At 40.1% G+C, this 26,249-nt stretch overlaps 1 protein-coding gene across 5 annotated transcripts in view; it reads left to right on the forward strand.

Moving 5' to 3' along the window:
* Window positions 1-26,249, forward strand: part of lyst (lysosomal trafficking regulator) — a 273,203-nt gene that overhangs the window by 210,906 nt on the left and 36,048 nt on the right. For 4 of the 5 annotated variants that reach the window (XM_060925484.1, XM_060925483.1, XM_060925486.1 and 1 more), the window contains 13 exons: window positions 2,021-2,197; window positions 2,792-2,868; window positions 2,958-3,146; window positions 3,456-3,601; window positions 4,926-5,022; window positions 5,128-5,189; window positions 5,270-5,325; window positions 5,415-5,570; window positions 12,052-12,296; window positions 15,191-15,257; window positions 15,384-15,540; window positions 19,032-19,172; window positions 19,437-19,654. In XM_060925484.1, the coding sequence (XP_060781467.1) occupies window positions 2,021-2,197; window positions 2,792-2,868; window positions 2,958-3,146; window positions 3,456-3,601; window positions 4,926-5,022; window positions 5,128-5,189; window positions 5,270-5,325; window positions 5,415-5,570; window positions 12,052-12,296; window positions 15,191-15,257; window positions 15,384-15,540; window positions 19,032-19,172; window positions 19,437-19,654 (1,788 nt within the window). The remainder of the gene's footprint in view (window positions 1-2,020; window positions 2,198-2,791; window positions 2,869-2,957; window positions 3,147-3,455; window positions 3,602-4,925; window positions 5,023-5,127; window positions 5,190-5,269; window positions 5,326-5,414; window positions 5,571-12,051; window positions 12,297-15,190; window positions 15,258-15,383; window positions 15,541-19,031; window positions 19,173-19,436; window positions 19,655-26,249) is intronic. The other variant, XM_060925485.1, reaches the window with a different exon arrangement.

Below are 26,249 nucleotides of genomic sequence, written 5' to 3' on the forward strand. Positions count from 1 at the left end.
TGCACACTGGCTTGGAGGAATTTTAGCCCATTCCTCCATACAGAAGAGCTTCAACTCTGGGATGTTGGTGGGTTTCCTCACATGAACTGCTCGCTTCAGGTCCTTCCACAACATTTCGATTGGATTAAGGTCAGGACTTTGACTTGGCCATTCCAAAACATTAACTTTATTCTTCTTTAACCATTCTTTGGTAGAATGACTTGTGTGCTTAGGGTTGCTGTCTTGCTGCATGACCCACCTTCTCTTGAGATTCAGTTCATGGACAGATGTCCTGACATTTTCCTTTAGAATTCGCTGGTATAATTCAGAATTCATTGTTCCATCAATGATGGCAAGCCGTCCTGGCCCAGATGCAGCAAAACAGGCCCAAACCATGATACTACCACCACCATGTTTCACAGGTGGGATAAGGGTCTTATGCTGGAATGCAGTGTTTTCCTTTCTCCAAACATAACGCTTCTCATTTCAACCAAAAAGTTCTATTTTGGTCTCATCCGTCCACAAAACATTGTTCCAATAGCCTTCTGGCTTGTCCACGTGATCTTTAGCAAACTGCAGATGAGCAGCAATGTTCTTTTTGGAGAGCAGTGGCTTTCTCCTTGCAACCCTGCCATGCACACCATTGTTGTTCAATGTTCTCCTGATGGTGGACTCATGAACATTAACATTAGTCAATGTGAGAGAGGCCTTCAGTTGCTTAGAAGTTACCCTGGGGTCCTTTGTGACCTCGACGACTATTACACGCCTTGCTCTTGGAGCGATCTTTGTTGGTCGACCAGTCCTGGGGAGGGTAACAATGGTCTTGAATTTTCTCCATTTGTACACAGTCTGTCTGACTGTGGATTGGTGGAGTCCAAACTCTTTAGAGATGGTTTTGTAACCTTTTACAGCCTGATGAGCATCAACAATGCTTTTTCTGAGGTCCTCAGAAATCTCCTTTGTTCATGCCATGATACACTTCCACAAACATGTGTTGTGAAAATCAGACTTTGATAGATCCCTGTTCTTTAAATAAAACAGGATGCCCACTCACACCTGATTGTATTCCCATTGATTGAAAACACCTGACTCTACTTTCACCTTCAAATTAACTGCTAATCCTAGAGGTTCACATACGTACTTTTGCCACTCACAAATATGTAATATTGGATCATTTTCCTCAATAAATAAATGACCAAGTATAATATTTTTATCTCATTTGTTTAACTGGGTTCTCTTTATCTACTTTTAGGACTTGTGTGAAAATCTGATGATGTTTTAGGTCATATTTATGCAGAAATGTAGAAAATTCTCAAGGGTTCACAAACTTTCAAGCACCACTGTACATCCAAGATGGCCACTAAAAGGATTGTTGTGAAATAATTGCTTCCATCATTCTTGTTGGAACCACTCATGTAATGGAGCAGTGTCCTTGGTGATTGATTGTGTTGCTTCCCAGAAGGACTTCTGTCCTGGGTCAGCTTGTATGTCAACAAGCACACCCTATTCAAAAGATGGACACATTTTCAGTGGTATTCCTTGAGAGACAGTGAGATTTTCAGGCTCAGAGTGTTTCCTAGACAGAGTATCAGGAAGTCAAGTGTATCCTTGCAGTCTTGTAGCCCTTATACAGCCTTTTGCTTCAAAATACTTCAATTTCTGATTCGAAGACCTTTTGCTTTTCCACAAACACCAAATCAGCCTTCTTTCAGACATGAGGACATAAAGGCTGAAATTCTGATCTATTGTCTCATATTCATCTTTTGATCTCAAACCCAAATGACTTCAGCGTATAGCAAAATCAAAAGAACTGGCCTTGTCATTCCAATACTTTTGGAGGAGACTGTTTATTTGACACTGCATTTTTCTTATAATACATTTGTAATAAAATAATAGACTCACATGGATCTAGGTTAATAATTAAATAGCTTAGTGTAATATTCATTCCAAAATCCATTTTTATTTATTGCTGCTGGTCAGCTTTATTATATAGAGTATTTGTGTGCATTGTATGTATAACTTGAATTTAATTGTTTAACAGCATGGACCCAAGCTGGCTCTTTACCTGTATGAAATGCTTCATGACCACAAGGAGAGCCTCACTAAGGAAGAACAGGCAGCTGCTAACACCTTCATGACATCACTGAAGCTTTGTGGCCATCGCTGCATCCCTCCAACTGCACCACCCAAACCAGATTTACTCAAGGCCATCAGAGAGGTAGGCCTTCCAACAGCTCTAAAATATAGAGGAGTTGTGGCGTTAAATTATATTAATCAACTTGAACTTTTGCTAAATGCAAAGGATAAAGCAAGCATGCACCGATAATATACGACATGTGGCCAAAAGTATGTGAATGCCCAACCATGACACTCATATGTGCTATTGAACGTATCAGTCCATTGCCTTTAATATGGAGTAAATCCAACCTTTGCTACTATAACATTTTCCAATATTCTGGGAAGGCTTCCTACTGGATTTTGGAATGTGGCTGTTGGGGCTTGTGGCCATTCAGCTACAAGAGAATTTGTGAGCTCATAGACTGATGTCAGATGAACACTCCAATTTATCCCAAAGGTGTTCAGTGGGGTTGAGGTCAGGACTCTGTATAGGTTGCTCAAGTTCTTTCACACAGACCTGTCTACTACTTGCATTCATGCTGCTGAGGTAGCCAAGTTTTCCTTACATCTCTTCTCTGCAGGGGCATGAGTGGGTTGTTTTAGGTTTTTTTTTAATTGCAGCAAGACCACTTCCCAAAAAGAAATAATAAACTTTGCTTTGTCTTTTCAAAACTGTGATTATTTTTCTTCAAAGGAACAACTCCGATATGAGTCAGAGGCAAGAACAAGCAAAAGTGCATGGGAGAAAAAACTGGCCATTGCCCAAAAGATGTGAGTTAAACTATTTTAAAGCTTGGCCATCAGTTTGTACCTTTCTTTACACTTGTTTACACTCTGTTACCTCAATATTTCCTCTGCAGTCTAATACAGAGACTGGATAGTAAGTCAAAGGACATCTCCAAGATTGCAGCGGACATCACTCAGAACATGTCTCTTAGGCAAGGCATAGAAAGGAAGAAGGTCATTCAGCACATACGAAGCCTTTACAAGACCGACCTGAGTGCCAGCCGCCATTGGCAAGAATTAGTGCAGCAACTCACTCATGATCGGTCAGTACCTTCTTGTCTCTCCTGCTTTCACTTATTACTCAATATTTTGTTTTGTTTTATTTCATTTTATATAATCACTTCAGTTCACTTCATCATTTCATTTTATAATGAACTGCGGTGCAGAATCTATCAATTGATGGTTAGTTATGTTTCACTGACCCACATCATTTTGTGGAGTTCACATTAGGATGTAGCACAATAATCTTGTCAGTACATTAGATTTACTAGTGCTGTGAAGCATGTACATGCATAGCGAGCTCATAGACTGATGTCAGATGAACACTCCATGTCTGTGCGTATGTCTTTTAGGGTGGTATGGTACGACCAATCATCTTACCCAACATCGTGGCAGCTGGATCCCACTGAGGGTCCCAACAGAGAGCGTAGGCGTCTGCAACGAAGCTACCTCACCATCCCCAATAAATACCTTCTCAAGGACCGCTGCAAACCAGAGGGTACACAGTATTGTCATACAAAAAGAGCAAGTGTGTTAGACAGACGGTTAGAGAATGTTGTAGAGAGGAGGTGCTATTATGGAGAACTCTGGCTACCGAGGGCATAGATATATGAAAATGGTAGCTATAATATTAGTTGATACTGTGATATCTCAACATGTCCGTCATATTGGAAGGGGCACACTTCAACTGTAAGCCAGTGCAAGTCAAGTGGGTCAAGCCAGTGCAAGATGTGGGTGTACCATGATACCATCAGCTGTGACTACATGATTTAAAATATTGACTGAACTCAAAATTTCACAAATTTTGCTTCCTGGTGTCATAGTTTCTGCATGTTGCAGGTGACATGCTGTCAATGTAAATGTACATATGCATTGTCTATATATTGATTTAGACCATGTTTACATTAGACCGTATCAGCGGATCATCAGATTAACGTTTTTAAAACGATTAGTGTGCACACAGCAACACCAATATACGATTTGCGTGCACACAGCAACACCAATACACGGATACGCTCGGCTCTGCAGGCATCCTGCGCTCCAAATCACTCCGCCCTGAACAGCGAGTGCCCTCTGGAGGGTGCGCACTCCGGCCCTGCGCAGCTCACACAGCGCGCAAGTGAAGTGCACAAGCCACGATTCGGGACTGAGCCGCTGTGTGTGTGATCCCAGCGCATATCACTTACTACTTGCAAGTGGAAGGATGGCAAGCCTAAAGACAATCATAACTACACAATGGGCAGTATTTGCATCAGTATTTGCAGTATTTTCATACTTTTATACTCTTTAATGAAAGGTGATACAAGGCGGAAGTCCGCGCCGTTTTTCAGCAGTCGCGTCACATGACCAACGCCAGCAAATCAGGAAGGTGGATGTCACAGTGACGTTGTCCAATGAGACGCCAGCTAGAGCTCAGCACGGCGTATCCGCGTATTCTGAATGTTTACACAGCACTGGAGCTGACACGATCTGGATTGAATACATGGACGCTGGCGGATTCCCGTTTCCCGGCGTTTCCAGGCGGTTTAATGTAAACGGACAGTGCATCCGCGAAGAAAACGAGACAGATACGGTCTAATGTAAACCTAGCCTTAGTCTATCTTCTGCAAATATGCAAAGCAGTAGTATATAGGCTAAATCTCAGTAATGATGATAAAGCAAGAAAATACCTTCTAGTCCTGAGAAAGCATATTACTTAAAAAAAAAAAAATTTTGGGACAGATTTGTTTTTAGGTGAGGATAAGAATTTTGCAATTCATTACATATCAGCTGGCTTTATGATATCAGGTTTATGTAAATATTGCATCTTGTTCCCTAAGCAGATCCTGTCAAAGTCCCACTTGCTTTCCTCTTTGAAGAGAAGACCCACTCATCTTATTCTTCCACTGTGAAGGATAAAGCCACTAGTGAACCCATCAGGTACTGCATCATGTATCTGTTAGCGTTCCTGTAAACAAAGAATTTTGCTGTCTTGAAGGCATGGGAAGAAAAGTATTAAACATGCTGTTTTGTCCATCCTTTTAGGTTCACTAGGAAATGTATGAATGTAGCACCCTCAAGAGAAACTGCAGGAGAATTATTGCTTGGTAAGCTCATTAGGTTAAACATTTTTTTTTTTTTATGTGGAATATACGATGATCCATTGCAATGTTTTGTGTGTCTGTAGGGAAATCAGGGATGTACTTTGTGGAGGACAACGTGTTTGAAGCCAGCAATAGCCAGGTTAGATTGTGAAAATTGTGTGCTCGTGTATGTGTCTGCACATACGTGACTCAAGCTGAAAAGAGTTTCTTTCTTTTTTTTTTGATCAGCAGATTCCTCAGGGAGAGACAGAGCCTGCATCCTTCTGCTGGACTTATGAGGAGATAAAGGAGGTGCACAAACGCTGGTGGCAGCTCAGAGATAATGCTGTGGAGATCTTCCTCACTAATGGCCGAACTCTGCTTCTGGCATTTGACAATACAAAGGTAAAGTGGCGACATTTGAAGTGACCAGCTAGTGCACATTACTGTATGTTGGTATTATGATTTACTCTTTTGTATAAGAAGAGGTTTCAGTTCATTTTAATTTCAGATATTCCATCTATGAGTGACCCTACACCATACCATTTTTTTTAATTTAATATATACAATGCCAAATCAGAAAACACTGGGATGGTAGGGAAAACGCAAATAAAAAAGAAAGCAGTGATTTTTCTAAATTTACTTTGACTATTTCATTTCAGACAGTATGAACCCAAGGTATTTCATGTTTTGTCTGATCAACTTCATTTCATTTATTAATATACATCCATTCCTGCATTGCAAAAAAAGTTGGCATGGGGGTATTTTAGGGCTAGTAATAAGGTAAAACAATTAAATCATGATGTGATTTGAAGCAGGTGATTGTAATCATGATTTTATACACAATCAGCATCCAGGAAAGGCCTCGACTTTGAGGAGCAAAGTTGGGTCGAGGATCTCCAGTTTGTCAACAAATGAATGCAATGTTCAAAAATAGTGTTCCTCAAAGAAAGATATGAAGGGATTATGAAGGGTGCATAATACCATTAAACGATTCAAGGAATTTGGAGGAATTTCTGTGCGTAATGGGCAAGGGCACAAACCTAAGCTGAAAACCCATGATCTCCAATCCCTCAGACAGTACTGCATCAAGAACAGCTAAGAGTTACATACAGAAATGCCAGTTAAAACTCTACTATGCAAAAAGGAAGCCTTATGATAAATGTGTCCAGAAGCGTTGTGGACTACTCTGGGATCAGAGACATCTGGGATGGACCATCACACAGTGGAAACGTGTATTGTGATCAGACAAATCAGTATTCCAGGACTTTTTTGGGAGAAATGGATGCTGTGTGCTCTGGACAAAAGATGTAAAGGACCATCCAGACTGTTACCAGAAACAAATCCAAAAGCCAAGGTCCGTCATGGCATTGGGTTGTGTCAGTGCCCTTGGGACAGGTAACTTGCACTTCTGTGATGGCAGCATTAATACAGAAAAGTACACTGAGATTTTGGAGCAACATATGCTGCCTTCAAGACTACATCTTTTCCAGGGATATTTCAACAAAACAATGCAAAAACACATTCTGCACACATTACAAAGGCATGACTGTGGAAGAAGAAGGTGCATGTCACCTCTGCCCCCAATAAAGAATGTCTGGCGAATTTGGGGGAAAAAAAATATGATAATGATGACCCCATACTGTTGCATGGGAAGAGTGGGACCAAATAACATCTGACACGGTTCACCACTTGGTGTCTTTAGTCCATAAACATCTTTGAAGTGTTGTGAGAAGGAATGGCAACATTACAAAGTTGTAAATGCTTTATTGTCCCAACTTTTTTGAAATGTGTTTCAAGATTCAAATTAAAATGTGTTTATCTTGGGGGAAAAACAAACAAACAAACAAACAAACAAGAAAATTCACGAGATAAAACTTAAAATTATGAGCTGCTGTGCTGTTTTGAATGATGCAGAACAGGTCAAAGATTATTTACAAATCATTGTTTTCAGAAATTTCATTTTCAACATACCGTCACAGCTTTTTCTGATTTGGAGTTGTATCTTTTTTTCTTATTGTGTACGGGATGTACTTGTACAAAAAGTGTATGGACTACACAGGGCAGGCTTAGTTATCCCCATGAACTAATCCTGTTGCTATTATTATTATTATTATTATTATTATTAATTATAATTATATTATTAATAATAATAATAATACATTTAATAATTACAATATATAATTATGGGCGGCACGGTGGTGTAGTGGTTAGCGCTGTCGCCTCACAGCAAGAAGGTCCGGGTTCGAGCCCCGTGGCCGGCGAGGGCCTTTCTGTGTGGAGTTTGCATGTTCTCCCCGTGTCCGCGTGGGTTTCCTCCGGGTGCTCTGGTTTCCCCCACAGTCCAAAGACATGCAGGTTAGGTTAACTGGTGACTCTAAATTGAGCGTAGGTGTGAATGTGAGTGTGAATGGTTGTCTGTGTCTATGTGTCAGCCCTGTGATGACCTGGCGACTTGTCCAGGGTGTACCCCGCCGTTCGCCCGTAGTCAGCTGGGATAGACTCCAGCTTGCCTGCGACCCTGTAGAACAGGATAAAGCGGCTAGAGATAATGAGATGAGATATATAATTATTCATTTATTATATATAATTTTTTCCACTCGCTCATTATTGCATCCAGCTATTATTTCTACTAGCAATGCTAAGTGCAAATTTCAAATAACTGAAATTGAGCACCTTTAAAAAGAATTAAAACAAACACATTTTTAGTAACATATATTACTTTTTATTTAATCAAAATTGAACAATTAGATCCATAGATATCGTAATTAAAAGCTACCGTAAGTAATCAGGAGGCTGCTTTGGAAATGTGATCTGATCGATCGATAGACGTGTGTATCACAAAATGGGACCACTTTTTTGTGTATTTACAGAGGTTTCTGCAAATAACCACAACTTTATTATTATCTCACTTAAAGTGCATATCACGGGTAAATTCAGGAGCAAGATCAGTGTAATTCTCCTATTTTATATTAAACTTTGGTCAAATATCTGTAACATTCTGCATTTTGTGCAATTTTTTTACCTTGCGCAATACCAGAAAAATTCAGTTGAAATCAAGCCATTTGAGGCGAATTGGTCCGCCTCTGAAAAAACTTGGCATTTGGATTTCCCGGGAAACATTGATTTTCGTGACGTCGCGTGCGGGACGCCTCCCTCTGAATCCTACGCCAGCGCTGGTTTGTTTATGAGAAAACGACCTGGTGGTTTTCTGCAAATTTCTTCAACATTATCACGTAATTATTAAAATGGTTAACAGATGTATCGTAGGAGGGTGTAGCAACGTTACATTCTTCATCCAAAGGTGAAGTAACATTGCGCTCAGGTGACAATTCCATATTTCAATGCAAAATCGCTAGCTGCTAAACTTGGTCTACATAGGCTGTGCACTGAAACCGTGCAAGCTCTCGCAGCCTGCTGGCGCTTCCGCAGGTGACGTCACGAATCTGGTTCCAGACTCCCTTGGGATTTTTCCAGACACGTTTTTGTTATTTTTTTCTGCTGTAGACAGATGGCCTTGTGCAAAATTACCCTTCTGGATGAGTGTGTAAAGGGACATTCTTTCATATATATATAAAAAAAAAACAAATTTGGTCCAGGATATGCACTTTAAAACCATGGAATTTTGTACAATAGAACACTGAAGGTTGTATATTTCAAATTTAATGGCTGAAATGACCTAATCTGCATATTAAGTAACCTAATTGGCATAAAAGTCAACCATTTTTAATTCTATAATTTTGGCGAAATCCAACACCTTTTTATTATTTCTCTCTTTAAACTATGGAATTTTGTACAATAGCACTTACTTCATACTTTATGCTAAAAGATATACACTTTTATTCTGAGTTTTATATATCCCATGTACCGTTTCCTGTTAAAAGTGTAGTCTTTTGTAGGAAAGGTAAGACTCTTCCAGGTCACACCAGTCTGGTAAGGAAAAGAGCCAGTCACTGGAATGAGGTATTGGAGGTGCAGTTGTTCCAGTTGTACTTCAGTTCAGCATCAGCCTCATCCTTCATGTCAGGGTAGGGGAGAGCAGGGAGACTTGGAACAAGTTTTCAGCTTTTGTAGATTGCGTGAAATTCTTTGCAGGTAGCGTCACATTCATATTGCATTAGAGAGTATTTATACTATACCCTCTTACCACAACATGAGTTTCTCAGCTTGTCACATATATACTGGCCTTCAGACTTCACCTTTTCTCTCATTAATTTTTGCAGGGAGGCATGGGACATTGAAGGGAAACATGAGACATTATGTTGGGAGACTTGGGACATAGTAGGGAGACGTGGAACAAAAATAAAATACCTAGGCCTCCATGTTTAATTTTTAATTAATATCAAAACTTGTAACATATGAACTGTATGAGCACACAGTGCTGGTACAGCGATAGAAAAATGTCAGTTTACCCAAAACCTGACAACACAAAACAGTTACAGTCTCAAGAAGGAATGAAATAAGCTTCATCCTCATGCAGGTACACTTCCACATTTTTAATAAAAAAAAAAAATTAAACAATTTTATATTTGTAAACTACAAGAAAAAAAACTATAACTTGAACTGTCCCAACTCTCCCCATCTGGTCATTTTGGGGGGGAAAAAATCCTTAAATGTTTTTCCCCAGAATTTAAGTTGAATAAATATTATTGTATATGATAACGCTAAGGTACATACTTTAATTCCTAACATATCCTGAATTCACCAGCGTATACTCGACCATAGAATGGAGGTGGACCACGAAGTAGACAACACAAGGTTTGGTTGACAAAAATATTTCACTGCACATACCTTACTGCAGTGTCCAGCTTCGTGACTCCAAAGGAAGTATGTTACTCTCAGAGGCTACATGTAGCTTCTGATGTAATCCAACACTGGATTGGTTGAAATTAATTTATGGGAATACAAATTTTCTCAAGCTTCCCCCGCTCTCCCCTAATAAAAAAATATTTTCCCCCTCTCAGCTAAGCCAACTTTGACCACCTCGTACATTCACTCAGTGTGACACATACACACAGAGAGCGAGAGAGAGAGAGCTTGGAGCGATGTGTTTGGGGGGGGAAGGAAAAGATCAGGAAGGAAAGTGGAGTAATAACTGATTAGAATTGATAAATAATAATTGATCAGCGAATGATGACATTACGGTATATGGGAATGCAAATAATGGACCGACCTTAAAAACAAGCAAGACCGTGATCGTTTTACTGCAGTTTGTGAAATAAAAATTGTCAGGATTTTTTTTTTTTAATTGTTTACAGATCGATTCTTCATACATCAAAGATTGTCAATACCAATTTTGTTCCTCTCTCATTCATCTCATTATCTCTAGCCGCTTTATCCTTCTACAGGGTCGCAGGCAAGCTGGAGCCTATCCCAGCTGACTATGGGCGAAAGGCGGGGTACACCCTGGACAAGTCGCCAGGTCATCACAGGGCTGACACATAGACACAGACAACCATTCACACTCACACCTACGCTCAATTTAGAGTCACCAGTTAACCTAACCTGCATGTCTTTGGACTGTGGGGGAAACCGGAGCACCCGGAGGAAACCCACGCGGACACGGGGAGAACATGCAAACTCCGCACAGAAAGGCCCTTGCCGGCCCCGGGGCTCGAACCCAGGACCTTCTTGCTGTGAGGCGACAGCGCTAACCACTACACCACCGTGCCGCCCCCAATTTTGTTCCTGTGTTAATCAAATTTGTGATTAAAATGCAACTTTGGGAGTTTCACAGGTTCTTTACTAGGGAATTCCTTCAGTGGATTTTGTATCTAAATACATCAATATGTAGGGGATTCTATTTTCTGATTTGAGTAAATTATTTCTATTGACATCAGAGACTGGGAAAGCCCTGCTTTTGGCTGTAATGTTTAGACCCCTTCATCTGTTTGTGTACCAAAATGGTGTGTGGTGTAGAATAGGGAAAATCTTGCTTTTAGTTGTAATACAAAACGATTTTATTGATTTTGTTCACAATATATCGTATATTGTTAATAAAAATCAACAAAGAATATGTTTTGAGGTAATACAACAGTTTTATTACATTGTCTTTATAAAGATCTGTGCAAATGTGTACACTGACCATTTAAAAGCCAAAGAATTTATAATCCGAAACATAGCTTCCGCTGGCATTGCTATTTATTTATTTATTTATTTATTTATTTATTTATTTATGGGCGGCACGGTGGTGTAGTGGTTAGCGCTGTCGCCTCACAGCAAGAAGGTCCTGGTTTGAGCCCCGGGGCCGGCAAGGGCCTTTCTCTGCGGAGTTTGCATGTTCTCCCCGTGTCCGTGTGGGTTTCCTCCGGGTGCTCCGGTTTCCCCCACAGTCCAAAGACATGCAGGTTAGGTTAACTGGTGACTCTAAATTGAGCGTAGGTGTGAATGTGAGTGTGAATGGTTGTCTGTGTCTCTGTGTCAGCCCTGTGATGACCTGGCGACTTGTCCAGGGTGTACCCTGCCTTTCGCCCATAGTCAGCTGGGATAGGCTCCAGCTTGCCTGCAACCCTGTAGAAGGATAAAGCGGCTACAGATAATGAGATGAGATGAGATATTTATTTATTTATTTATTTATTTTTACCTCCACTGTAATGGAAATTACATCTGAGCCTACTATTTCCACTTAAGGTTTAATATTTATATATCAGGTGCAGTATTTGTATATTAGGGTGTTAATTGTGTTGTATATGACGTATGTGTTGTGACAAAACACCTGGAAAAATTCCTAATACATGTAAATGTATGATGAAATAAAAACGAATCTGATTATTTCTCTTTGTTTCTCTTTAATTGTAGCTTATGTGTATTCCAGCATACTTTTAATAACCTTTTAAAAGTGTTATACAAGTCAAATTTTTGTTTGTTTGTTTTTCTCCTGTCTCAGGTTCGTGATGACGTGTACCACAACATCCTTACTTCTGAGCTGCCCAACCTGCTAGAATATGATAATATCAATGCCCTCACACACCTGTGGGGCTCCAGCCAGATCACCAATTTTGAATATCTCACTCATCTCAATAAGCACGCAGGGCGCTCTTTTAATGACTTAATGCAGTATCCTGTCTTTCCATTCATCCTGAGTGACTACACCAGTGAGATGCTGGACCTGCAGGACCCATCCATTTACAGGTAAAACCTTAAAATGATCTAAGTTGCCCTTTTTTTAAATAACAAAACCATTACATTATACATAATGGTGCAAAAAAACCAAAGGGGAAAAAAAAACATCCTGTGTGCAGGATGAGAATTTCATAAACTGCTGATCTCCTGGGATTTTCACACACAACAGTCTCTGGAGTTTACATACAATGGTGTGAAAAACCAAAAACATTGAGTGAGTGACAGTTGCATGGGTGGAAATAAGGGCGATCAAAGGAGAATGACCAGACTTGTCTGAGCTGGCAGGAAGTCTATAGTAACTGAATTAAACACTCTTTACAGTCAAGGTGAGCAGAAAAACATCTCAGAATGCACAACACATCAGAACTTGAGGTGGATGGGCTACAACAGCAGAAGACCACATCAGATTTCACTCCTGTCAGCCAGAAGCAATAACTTGGGCACAGGCTTATGGAAACTGGACAGTTGAATGAATGACCTGGAATGACCAGGTGATTTTTTTTTTTTTCTTCTAATCTTTAATTGTTCAGTTTGGGTGAGCCTGTGCCCATGATTCTTGTTCTTGGATTCTTATTTTTGGCTGACAGGAATGGAACCTTATGTGATGTTCTGCTGTTGAAGCCCATCCACATCAAAGTTCAATGTTTTGTGTATGCTGGGATGCTTTTCTGCTCCCCATGGTCATAAAGAGTGATTATATGAGTTACTGTATCCTTCCTGGCAGCTCAAAGCAATCTGGCCATTTTCCACTCTTATCAACAAGTAATTTCCACCCACAGAACTGTCTCTGTCTCAGTGGTTGGTTCTGTTTTGTTTTTGTTTTTGCATCATTCTCTGTGAATTCTCGAGACTGCTGTGTGGGGAAAATACTAGCCTGGGAAATCCCATGCTGCTTTGCACAATCGTTCCGATGTGAAAAGACAGCATGGAAACTATGGTCTAAAGGCTCGCCTGAGTTAGGGAGCCAGTCAGAGAGTGGGGAGGGGTGGAAAGACGGTGACGCGTACTACTCGACAGACGGAAGCTTGTAGTTTATTTGGGACTGTTTACGGATCACATTTAACATGGCGGTGAACGATACGAACCAAACTTTCGATCAAGCTTTGTCTTGCACAAACGGCAGTAATCGTTCGGTACCATTGTTTTCCTATTTTTGTTTTGCCTTCTCTTTCTCTTTCCTTCTCTTCTTCGTCGCTCTAACTACGTCACCGGGTACAACTGCCATGATTGGCCATGGGCTACGTATACGCCAAATGATAGACATTCGCAACGTCCAATAAACGGCCGTTGACAATCGTAAACCACACCTCCCCTACGAGAAATTCAATAGGCAGATTCCAGACCATATTTCGCTTGTGATATGGTCTGGTGTTAACCAGACTAGGAAAATACCAGGAGATTAGCAGTTTATGAAATACTCAAATGAGCCCATCTGGCGCCAACATCCATGCCATGGTTAATGTCTCAGAGATCACATTTCCTCCCCATTTTGGATAACGTTTGATGAGAACATTAACTGAAGCTCTTGACCTGTATCTGCAAGATTGTATGCATTATGCTGCTACCAAATTATTAGCTAGTTAGATAAATACATAAATGAGCAAGTGTACAGGTGTTCCTATTAAAGTGGATGGTGAGTGTGTATATATAGGCATGTCATAAAACTGGTGCTGAATAATTTTTTAAAAAGTAGCTATTAATCTAAATATAGCTGCAAGCAGCACTTAAGGGGCCAAGCATGTATTGTCCCCACTCTCTTAGTAACAGAGGGAGACTAGAAGCCATTGGGACCATCTTCACTTGCTTTTAAGGAGATGTACTAAATTTGAAGGCTATTATCTCATGGTGTTTACTGAGATATTGCCTTACTTCCTATTTTCAAACGAAGTCCTCCTCCTTCACTTTCTGTTTGGCAGCTTTGCCACCAATTTCTCTTGCCTGTGATGGACGAACACTCTTGCAAATCAAAAAGCCAACAAATAAATTTTGTGTGGCTTGGTCCGAAGACCATCTGTGCCAAATTTGTTGAAGATTGGACAAAAGTTTTGGCCTGTGAAAGAATTTTAAACCTTTCAATAAAATCCAGTATGATGGAAATTGACATCATGGTGTGTGTTGAACTCTGCTTGAGCCAAAGAATCCAGCAGTATCTCGATTTTGAAAATGAGGCATGTGGTTCAAAAATTACATGCATAAAAGCACCTCCAAATTTGATCTGTTGGTGGCACTAGAGCACTTGAGGTGCAAACATGAAACTTGGTGAAAAGAATTAAGGGACTGTCTCCAACCAGGATGCCAAATTTCAAAACTTTTCCCATACAGTTCTAAGGAAAGGTAGAAACAGAATGGGTGCCTACGCAGCTTTGCCGCTTGGCCCCCGATAATAATAAAAAAAAAACCTAACAGTTCCAATAGGGTTACAAGCATTTTGTATTTGAATCTGTAATAATAATAAGAAAACATTCAATCGCTATAGGATGCCTGTGCATGTTTAGTGCTTGGCCCAGTAATGATCTTGGCAGCAGGTGCATTTATATTTAGAGGTAGATTTAGTGTAGCCATAGAGCAGGGCTACATTGTCATTGGCCTTACCCTTATACATTTTAACAGTGTTTAGTCTATAGAACACTTTTCATAAATTTGATTACTGACGAGCTAATGAGGTAAGAGACACTGAAATATAGACAGATTTAATGATTTTGAGGTGCTCAGTGATGTGCTGTTTGTTAGTTTCCACATGCAATGATTGTGGATATTGCAATCGAAATTGTGCTCTTTTTTTTTTCTTGTTCAGTATATAAAGACTTTATGCATGTGTCTTACATCCAATTGTCTAATACCTTATAAAGAAGTATATATTTTTAATATGTTTACATTTTTTATACTTTATTTTATTTTGGCAGAAACCTGAGCAAACCTATTGCAGTGCAGTCAAAAGAGAAAGAGGATCGATATGTAGACAACTACAGGGTACTGCTTTAGCTCTTTTTGGATTTCATTTAAATTTAAAATATCATGAATCAATTACTGGCTATAATGCTTAGAATGTTTTTTGTCTTTATCTTAACTGAATAGTTATATGACCTGCTTTTGTAGTATTTGGAGGAGGAATATAAGAAGGGTGCACGTGAGGATGACCCCATGCCCCCTGTACAACCGTACCACTATGGTTCCCACTACTCCAACAGTGGTACTGTTCTGCACTTCCTGGTCCGGATGCCTCCCTTCACCAAAATGTTTCTGGCCTATCAAGGTAATCTTACATGCTAATATAGTATGCTTGCACAGCCTAAGTGTTCTGTGCAGGCACAACGTATTCAAACCCCATGCTCTTCCTAAAAGGTATTATTCATAATTAGCATTCTGCATTCCTGAATGTTGAGGATCACCTGAATTTCAAAAGTGTCTTCAAAGAAGCCAATGCTTTAAATGCTGCTTTGTACTAGCCTGGGCCCGCCCATCCTAAGTGTGACGCAACACGAGGGCCTGTTGCGAGCTTAGTCTGGCAAAGCAAGCTATCTCCAGCTCTTCCAAGCTCCCGAAAAATCGGGAGCCAATCAACTTTGAGCATCTCCAACGGCCCTGGGTAGAGGCGTGTTCAAGGCAGTGACGTAGTAGAACTGCGACCGGAAGCCATAGATTGTTTACAGAATCTATGCCAGAAGCGCTTCATTCACTAGAAACATTACGAACATGGAGCAGCGGCAAGCCTTTGACACAGCGGTAGATGCTGTATTGAAAGCATTCAACGGGAAGTTCTCATTGAAAACGGAGCAAAGAGCAGCCCTGGAGGTATTTATCTTCTTCCTGTTACTCAAGCAGTTTCCGTCGCATCACATACGTCAGAGGAAAGAGTGATGTGATTGGTTTAAGCTTCGTCACAGCCTTTTCTGGCTTCGACCAGTAGCAAACTGAGGCATTTCAGGGAGGCGGGTCAACCACGCCTTTGGGAAACGGTTGGGCTTAATATCTTTGCCAGACCAAATGCTCGCAGAGCTTTGAAGTCGCGTTAGCCAGACTAGCTTTGTACTGAAAAAGCTGTCTGAAACTCTTAAGCATGAAGACTTAAAAAAGCTGCTTCAACCATTCCATTTTTTTTTCTCTTTTTTTCCCTTTATGTATTAGTACACCAGTCAAAATTGTTTATATCACTTTTGAGGGCATTACTTGTTGATAGCAGGCATTCCGGTCAGATCAATCAATTATATGGTGAAGAAAAAGGTGCGGGTGGATGCCACCCTGGATTTTGAATTTCAAAGTAATTTTCATGTCAGACATAACGAAAACTGGCAGAAACTGTTAGTTTTTCTCTTTCAATAAAACCAAGGCAAATAACCAAGGTATGTTTGATAACTCCTGGGCATGTGTATAAGACATGTGTAATGTAACTGATTTAAATTATGCAAGTTAGGATGAAACAATCACATCTTCTGTTTCAAGTCTTGCTGGGTTACAACAGCCTGTTGCATCTCAGCCAGAGGCAGGAGTGCACATGTGACCTTTCCTGAAGCAAGAGCATCGAGTCGGCCCACATTTAGATTTGCATGCACAGGTCATAAGCTGAAGGCAGGCATCTAGGATTGGAGGGATAGGAGGAATTTTTGTCCACACAGGAACCAGGCAACTTTGCTCCTTTGTCCAGGATGTCTACATCTGACAATGTAGTAGCACCATAAAGAAGATACATAAACTGCTCAACCAGCACAAGTTCTCCATCACCACCAATTCCACTGACCAGAAGTGGTTGACTTTTGAACATTTTCCAACCCATCATCTTACCATGGCCACTGAAGGTAGAGTTTGTGTCATATCCTGTTAGAGCATGAAAACTGAGCAGGTTTTCCCTAATAGGTGGTGGGAGTTTATCAGATATTGCGTGTTGGATAGTATTTCCTCTTCATTGCTGTTCCAGAGATCATCCAGATTTGAGCTGCCTTGCCTGGCATAAAGTATAATAAAAGCAACAGCACATCTATATCACTGGAAATGACAAGCAGCCTTTCATAGTCTTTACTGACATGAATGGAGAATCAGTCTTGTATCAGCCTCTTCATGATTTCCATGAGATCTGACACTTTCTCTCCTCATTGACCTGGCTTGTGTAATATTAGAGAATCCACCTTCAGTCACCAGTTCACATCCAGCTGGAAAATGCACACCCTTCTACATGATAGCAACAGTTAGGAACCTGGCAAGATCTGCCATGTTCTCTTCCAAGACAATGAAACTGCTCCAGACCTGAAGAAGTGGGACTTATGGGCCATCAGTGGTCTTGCAAATTGGTTTTCTCTTACCCACTCGCTTTGATTGAGTCACAACCTTCATTGATTCCTCGTTATGTGTTCTCCAGAGTGGTGTATCGAATTGCTTATAAAGACATCAGTATAGTCACCAAATGTTTGGCACCCATGATGCTTTCCAAGTGCCTGGATCAGTGTCTGACCATCAATCAGCATGCAAGTCTACTTGTCAGCCTCTGGGACCTCTGTGGGTGCGCCTATTCCAAACGTCAAGATACTGAAAAGCTCTGCCTTTGGGGTGGAGTTCATCTGACCTCCAGGTTTGGCCAAGAAAAGTGGAACTGGGGACAGCTCATGCTTTTAGAATAGACTTCATTTCCACCAATCGACCTCTAGTAACAGTATTTAATAACCGGTGCAACAGTTTTCTGTCAGCCTTGATAGATTTTGGCACGCTCTGCTTTGTGGAAATTGCTGCTTTGTACATATTTGCAAAAACGTTTTGAGTGATGCTTTTTCAGAGAGTAATGTAACTGTACACTTTCATCAATGAGCTGTTGCTTAACATTAGATACAAGATGCTACATTCCTCAATCCTTTGCTGTGAAGAGATCAGTAATCACATCAACTGGTGCAGTGTCTTTGGTTGCTAATGATACAAGAGGTAAACCTCTGTCCTCTGATTCATCTTCTCCACCTCCTTCAGTCAATGTGTTGTGTAGTCTGAAAACACTGAATCTTTTCAAGCTACTTTACAAGCTTCTTCACATCATCAAAAGTGCGATTTGTGTGTGATGCAAAACTATCAGAACGGGACAGTGGTGACTCCTCATTCTCCAAGCTGAATAGCCTTCTGGTGTCCTGTGAGATGTGTGATCATTCTGACCATGTGATATATAACTTGTCTCTTGCTTGGTCGTCATTCCTTGTGATGCCTATGATGCCGTTCTGCATTTTACAAGTTCTGTTCCCCCACTCTGTGGCCTGATCTGCAGAAACCTAGTTGAAATGCCTTCGCGCTCTCTTCACAACAAAATTCCCATCCTTGAATTCAGCATGCACATATGGTGCTGTCTTCTCAAGGTTTTTCAGATCTGGTCCCCACATTGCATAATTTGTGTGGTAAGCCATGGCAGCATTGCCTCCATATGCAAAGTCCAATTTCATTTTATGGACGTTTTTCATCAGAGAGTACTCTTATATTAATTAAAGCAAATGCCAAATTTTGAACCACAGTGACCTTGATGACCTTCAAAATGACTGTCACAATGACTATCACATTCAAATTTGGCAATGGCATCCACTCGCATCCTTTTTACCTCCTCACACTTGGTAGATCCCACACGGATGCCTGCTATTAACATGCAATGCCGTATTATAATAATAATAATAATAATAATAATAATAATGTAGAGGCCTTTTCTGTCTTTGGCTGGCCCACTATATTATTTATGATGATTTGGAAAAAGGATTATGAAACGTGTTTTTTCTCTGATGCTCACAGACCAGAGCTTTGATATTCCGGACCGGACCTTTCACTCCATGAAGACCACATGGAGACTCTCCTCTTATGAGTCCATGACCGATGTTAAGGAGCTGATCCCAGAGTTTTTTTATCTGCCAGAATTCCTGGTCAACAGAGAAGGTATCCATTTTTAAAATTCCACATTCTCTACAAGTTTCCCTTCCTATTGTATCTCCTCGACTTCCTAGTGTCCAAATTTTCTAATGCATTTTGTTCATCTTTTTTTTTCCCCAATCTAGTTCACCACTGAATGCAAGGTTTTGTTTTTTGTTTTTTTCCTGTGTTGTAGTAAAAAGCTGGGAAGTCAGATAAAGATTTTATTCTGTTTTCTTGAAAATATTTTAGCACTATACTATGTTAAGCACACATCTTTCCCCATGCCAGGTTTTGACTTTGGGGTTCGGCAGAATGGCGAGCGAGTGAACCATGTGAATCTGCCTCCATGGGCCAGGAATGACCCACGGCTCTTCGTGCTGATTCACAGACAGGCTCTTGAGTCTGACCATGTGTCTCAGATGCTCTGCCAGTGGATAGATCTGGTGTTTGGACTGAAACAGAAGGGCAAGTCTGCTATCCAGGCCATCAACGTGTTTCACCCTGCGGTTAGTTTTTCTTTGCCTGAGAGGTCTTGTGTACATTTACACTATATTGCTAAAAGTTTGTAGACACCTGACCATCACACCCATATGTGCTTTATGAACATCCCATTCCAAATTTAGTTTCCTCTTTGCTGCTATAATTAGCTTCACTTTTCTAGGAATCTTTCCACTAGATTTTAGTGCATGATTATGGAGATTTGCCTATTCAGCCACAGGAACATTAGTGAAGTCAGGCACTGATGATGCATGAGAAGGTCAAGGGTTCAATTAGCTTTCCAACTGATCCCAAAGCACTAAGGGTGTGAAGTACCCTATTATTTTTGGCAGGATTATTTTTTTCCCAAAACTTTTTGGCATTCTTGAGGTTCTTAGCATGCTCAAACTCAAACTGGTATTCCATTAATTGGTATAAAATGAAAATTGGTATTCGGGTCAGAAGCACCTGCCGTCATGTTCTGGAAAATGCTGGATATCATTGATGCTAAATTTAATTCGTCACACCACGTAAACGGAGTATGGCATTATTCCACTGTACATTTATATGATGATGTTGATGGTTCACGTTTGTTAAATGATGGGGAATAGTCATATATTATACACATGAGATAAGTGATTCATTGTGTTAGCCCCACCAAATGGTTACAGGAAATGAGGCTTATAAACCTTTTTTTTTCAATACACCTACGAGACAATTCATCAGATTCTTAGCATGTATGTTAAAATGAGGGGACATAGTTACATACACATGAGATTAGTAATTCATTGTCATAATGCACCCACATAGTAAGAGGAAGTGGAGCTTATAAATCGCACATTTTAGTACACTCATCAGGTCATCATGATGTAAAGACATTTATGATGTTAAAGTGCAAAAAAAAAAAAGATATGACATTATTTTGAAGTGTTGTCATGGCAGTGTGATCAAATAGCCCATGATGCAATTGAAAGATGAAGTTTTGTGTAATACCAAAAGCCCAAAAGTTCACATTTATAGTCAATGATGTTTAATCACACCTACCTGCTAATACTGATTAATTGTCTTAACACCACAAACTGGCAACATAACACTTATAAATCAAACCATTCAATACTTCTCTTTCATGGTTCATTAGATTCATTCCCGATTTTGTCAGGATGAGGTTAAGATACTCATGATTTTAAATTGTGTTGAAAATGCCAATGCTTTGAACATAGTTGCCATGATGATGCCATCAATTGATGTGCAGTGTTGGGCACGTTACTTTCAAAAAGTAATTAGTTATAGTTACTAGTTACTTTTCCCAAAAAGTAACTGAGTTAGTAACAGAGTTACTTTGTCATTAAAGTAACTAATTACCAGGGAAAGTAATTAATCCGTTACATTTTGTTACCCCCCCCAAAAAAAAAAATTAAATCAAATTCAATTAGTGTAATCATAATAAAAGTGAATGTTAAATGTGTTTAATGACTGAAATGGACACTTAACAGAACCAATCAGTAACATTATTTACACTATATTAATATTTTTGTGGGACAATGTGAGAAGACATCTATCAAATTTAATATATTTTTGTAGATATTAAAATTGTTACTAATTACTGGCCACTGACGAGGACAAACGCTTTGTTCCTCGACATAATGTGCATTGCACGTACGCATTTTTGTCTTTTATTTCAAGTAATGAAAAGTAATGGCTGTATTTCCAATTTGAAAGCGCAGTGTTGCAGTAGTGCAGTAGGCGTGGCCTACCTACGTATGTTGTCCAAATCTACTCTGATTGGCTTACTGTGCCGTTGTCTCGCATCTCCCCGCCCCACACTAAAGCAGAGTAAAGAAAGGCTGAATGAGCAGCGTGACAGATGAAAACAGCTTTAATAAAGTAACGCATAGTATTTTATTGTAAGTAACTGGAACGGCGTTATAACGATGTAAAAAGTAATTAGTTAGATTACTCGTTACTAAAAAAAGTAACGCCGTTTATTTCTAACGCCGTTATTCCCATCGCTGTTGATGTCATATTGGTGCCAAATTAATCAGCAGAATGTGACCCTCAGTAATTATCAAAAGGAATTTGACATTTGTCAACAATATGGCCGTCAATCAGTTCTAATGAGGCGGAGCCTAATATACTCAAACAGTTGTAACTTGTTGCTGGGATGGAGCTGAGGGGAGATGAGTATTTTTCATGAACTGTAAATCCCATCAAGCTAAAATTTTGTATGCTACATCTATGTACTTGTCTCTAGATTTTTTACTGATGGTCTAATTACTTAAAAAGAACATCAGCCAATGAGAGTTCAGTAGGCATTTGAATGGGGTGCCATTGAGCTATCATCACAAAATTTTACTGGTGGGTTCGGGTAGGGACCCACTCGTAATTGATGCAGTATCTCTTAAATTGGCCACTGAAGATTATTGGCCACTAATTATCAAAAACATGTTTACATTTCTGAACGATATGTCCACCATGTGTCAATCAATTCTAAGGAAAATGTTTGCAAAGTTATGACAGAAAAGGGGCAGAGTTGTGTTCAAATAGCTGTTGCTCAGGAATCGAACGTCCGTTTGAGATTAAATTTGGTATGTTGCATTGTTCTGGTCATCTGTAACTGGATTTTGAATCATCACTGAACTACATCAAAATGTTGGCCACTTTCAGCCAGTCAGATTGCAGCAGACATTTCACACTCTTGGCAGTGAACTATCACAAAACTTGCTACATACGTTAATCTATGGTCTCTTTATTGTTCTATACATCTTGTCATTTTATCATGGGGAAACCATGGTCTAAGGGTTAGAGAAGCAGCCTTGGGACCAAGAGTCCGATTCCCTAGACCAGCAGAAATTGTTGAAGTGCCCTTGAGCAAGGCACCCAACCCCCAACTGCTCCCCATCCCATACGTATGCTGTACGTCACTCTGGATAAGAGAGTCTCCTAATTGGCATTAACGTAATGTAATCTCGTCAACAACAGCCCACTTGACGCATTATCTGTGAGGAGTAAAAGGACCCTCCTGCTTGTGGCTATTGGCAGTGTTCTTATGGAATTCTAGAAAAGTCATTTGCTATTTCTTTTGCGAGGCAGCACAGTGGTGTAGTGGTTAGGACGGTCACCTCACAGCTAGAAGGCTCTGGGTTCAAGCCCAGCAGCCGACGGGGGCCTTTCTGTGTGAAGTTTGCATGTTCTCCCCGTGTCTGTGTGGGTTTCCCCTGGGTGCTCCGGTTTCCCCCACAGTTCAAAGACATGTGGTTAGGTTAACATGGGATGGCCTTGGGCTGATGTACCCTTGAGCAAGGCACCTAACTCCCAACTGCTCCCCGAGCACTGTAGCATAGCTGCCCACTGCTCTGGGTATGTGTGCGCGCTCATTGCTCACTTGTGTGTGTACATGCATGTGTTCGCTGCTTCAGATGGGTTAAATGCAGAGGATGAATTTCACTGTGCTCGAGTGTGCATGTGACAAATAAAGGCTGGTTCTTCTTCACTGAACCACACTAAACATACAGCCATTCTTCACTTACTTCTCTTAACTTTACTATTTCAGTCAAACTTTTCAACAGTTAATTTTTCTTTTCAGTTGTTAGAGGACGACATCTCCCTGAAAAATTCTCATTCTCCTTCTCTCCAAAAATGTGTTTTTATACCATGAGCTTCCTGCAAAATTCTCTTTCTGTCTCACTCACTCATACTCTCTCTCACACACACACACACACACACACACACACACACACACACACACACACACACACACACACACCATCTCATACAGACAGGCTCCCTTTCTTTTTGGCTCCTGTTCCTTCTCATACTCCGTATCACTGATCCACTCCCTCAACACAGCAACTTTGAATGCTCTGTCTCACTGATACACTTCCTCAACGCAGTGAACGTTGAGGAAGTGTATCACTTCCTCACTATGACTACATTCAGACTGCACCCTGAAACGACCCATATCCGATTTTTTTTTCCCATATGCGACCTGTATCCGATTTGTTATTGACAACCTGAACGACACAGATCCGATTTTTTCACATGCGACCCAGGCCGCTTGGATATGTGGTCCTAATTCCGATGCATATCCGTTATTTTCACATGCGACTGCAGTCTGACCGGACAGGTCGCATTCATGCGACCTACACGTCATCAACAAGAGACAAACGTCACTATTCTGCGTTGGCTAATCCCGCCTCTTTGGTGGAAAACAACAACATTTGTACAGTTTTCAGAATTTAAATAGACTTTTATAGAATTGATCAAGCTAATGGTGGATTTGGTAGGGACCTGGATGTTGATCTGTTAGCCTGATTAAATAAAACAGTTTCTATAACTGATTTATAACTTAAACCATCCTGTATTACAAGATTATAAGATTGTTCTGGAAATTTCCAGTAATTTGACACCTTCGGTCTCATTAGTCTGCTGTTAATCAGATTATTGTGTGAGTTCCGCCGCCGCCACAAAAACCACATCGCCAGGTCTCGCCTCATCTCCATAGCAAACTGCACTGGTGTTTCTGCACCTTGAGCCAGCGCTGAGAGAAGTTGCAGAATTCAGCTGGCTATAAACAATCTAAATAAATATTTATAAAAATGTAGAAAAAGTTTATTAATATGACGAAATAAATATGTGCAAATTATTAAGCCTGAATTAAGAGTTTGGTAATACAGCGGCCGTATCCCAAATGACTGCCTACTGAAGCTTGAGTGCACTATATAGAGTTTAAAAATCCATTACTTCCTAGTAACATGTAGTGCACTTATATAGAAATTAGAGAGACATTTAGGAGTCAACCCTCGTTACCAGGCTACACGTTTTCATTTCAGTTCAGAAACAAAAACACACACGAGACCTCACACTTTAACACTAACCAGATAATTAAACAAACAAACAAAAGAGAAATCATTAAACATGAAGAGTGCGCTTTTTTTGTTTACGTATTACGTAGATGTGCTTATTACGTGTCAATTTGCGCATGCGGGACACTTTTGGGTCGTTTTCCGTTCATATTGGAGATCGCATACAAGTCTCATATAATTGGTAATGTGAACGGCCTAACAAAAAAATCGGATTTCACAACAAATCGGATATGGGTCGTTTCAGGTTGCAGTCTGAACGTAGTGTAACACTAATCTATTTCGACACAGTAACCTACAGTCTGTCTTCTCCATTGATGCACTTCAACACAATGGAAAGTGTTTCTGTATGGGATTTTCACCTGCCAATTCAACCCTCTATTAATCCTCAACACAATAGAGCGGCATTCGCAGGATTTTTATCTTAACGCGTGACCTGTACCTACAGGATTTTTCCCTCTTTTAAGATTTAATCTTTTCCTAGGATTATCCTTTTAATGCTGCTGTCCATCAAGGCCCACTTAAAGGGTACATGCAGCGAAAAATAAACATAGGCTGGAAATATTACACATTTTACACAAACGCATTTTGACTCCCCTGTATTGTCACACTGTGTTGCATAAAACAGTACTTTAAAATTCTTTTGTATTCCTGCTCACTCAAGCGGGCAGCCATATTGCCAGTTTATGGGTGTTGTCAAAGGTTAGCATGACACAGAATCATTGATAGATTTCCTGTATCCTGTATTTAAAAAAAAAAATTCATCTAACGAAATCCAGGCTAACAAGCATGTTTACATCGGCTAGACTTAACTTCCGGTACCTGGCTATCTATGAATTTGTCACATCCTGGTCACCATATTGGTTGCCCATGTGCACTAAAACTTTACATGCTTTTAGATGTTAAAGCTTATGATGGCTCGTCAGATGGCTGCACTTGTGCGTATTCAAACAAAGCTACTGAAAAAAGGACAGATTCAGCAGCATACAAAATGTGGGGGCATACAGGGTATACAGGTTAATCAGGGTTAGAGAGTTTTTTTCTTTGTTGTTTGTTTTTTGTAAAGGCTTTACCCCGTTTAAAACAAAACAAAAAACAAACAACAAAGAAAAAACTCATATACTAACCCTGATTAACCTGTATACCCTGTATGCCCCCACATTTTGTATGCTGCTGAATCTGTCCTTTTTTCAGTAGCTTTGTATAAACAATAACCGCTAAATGTAATGCAATGTTATGTAAGGTGATCGCCTAGGCATTCTCATTGTGAAAAGTAAGTCACATGGACTGGCATTTAATGTTGTATTTGTTCCTTTCTATTTGTTTTTTGTCTGTTCATATTCTTTTTGGGGGAGTAAAGTCAGTTTAAAAATGCCGTTAAATGCATAGGCCTATAGGCCAAGTTTAAAGACCTTGAGGTTATCAGAGGTCATATGTCGTTTTACAAATGAAAAATGAATTCAGCACCCAAACATTTAACAAACAAGGCCATTTGCTAACTTCATTAATCATTTTAGTACATTTCATTCCTTAGAAAGCTGAGAAACTGGGTTCAGCTGAGACGTTTACAGGCCCAAAGTTCAATGACCTCTAGAGGTCAACAGAGGTCAGATAGAGCTCGGCATATTGCACATTTGAATTCGGCACACCCAAATTGACAAAATAAGACTGTTTGCCGACTTTGTCTCAAAAATGCCTTTAACTCCTTAAATAAGCACTTTTTTGAATTTTGGTACCAGTCTAATATCTCTTCTGTTTGTGTCCA

This window comes from Neoarius graeffei, chromosome 7 (assembly GCF_027579695.1).
Source record: "Neoarius graeffei isolate fNeoGra1 chromosome 7, fNeoGra1.pri, whole genome shotgun sequence".
Lineage (NCBI taxonomy): Eukaryota > Metazoa > Chordata > Actinopteri > Siluriformes > Ariidae > Neoarius > Neoarius graeffei.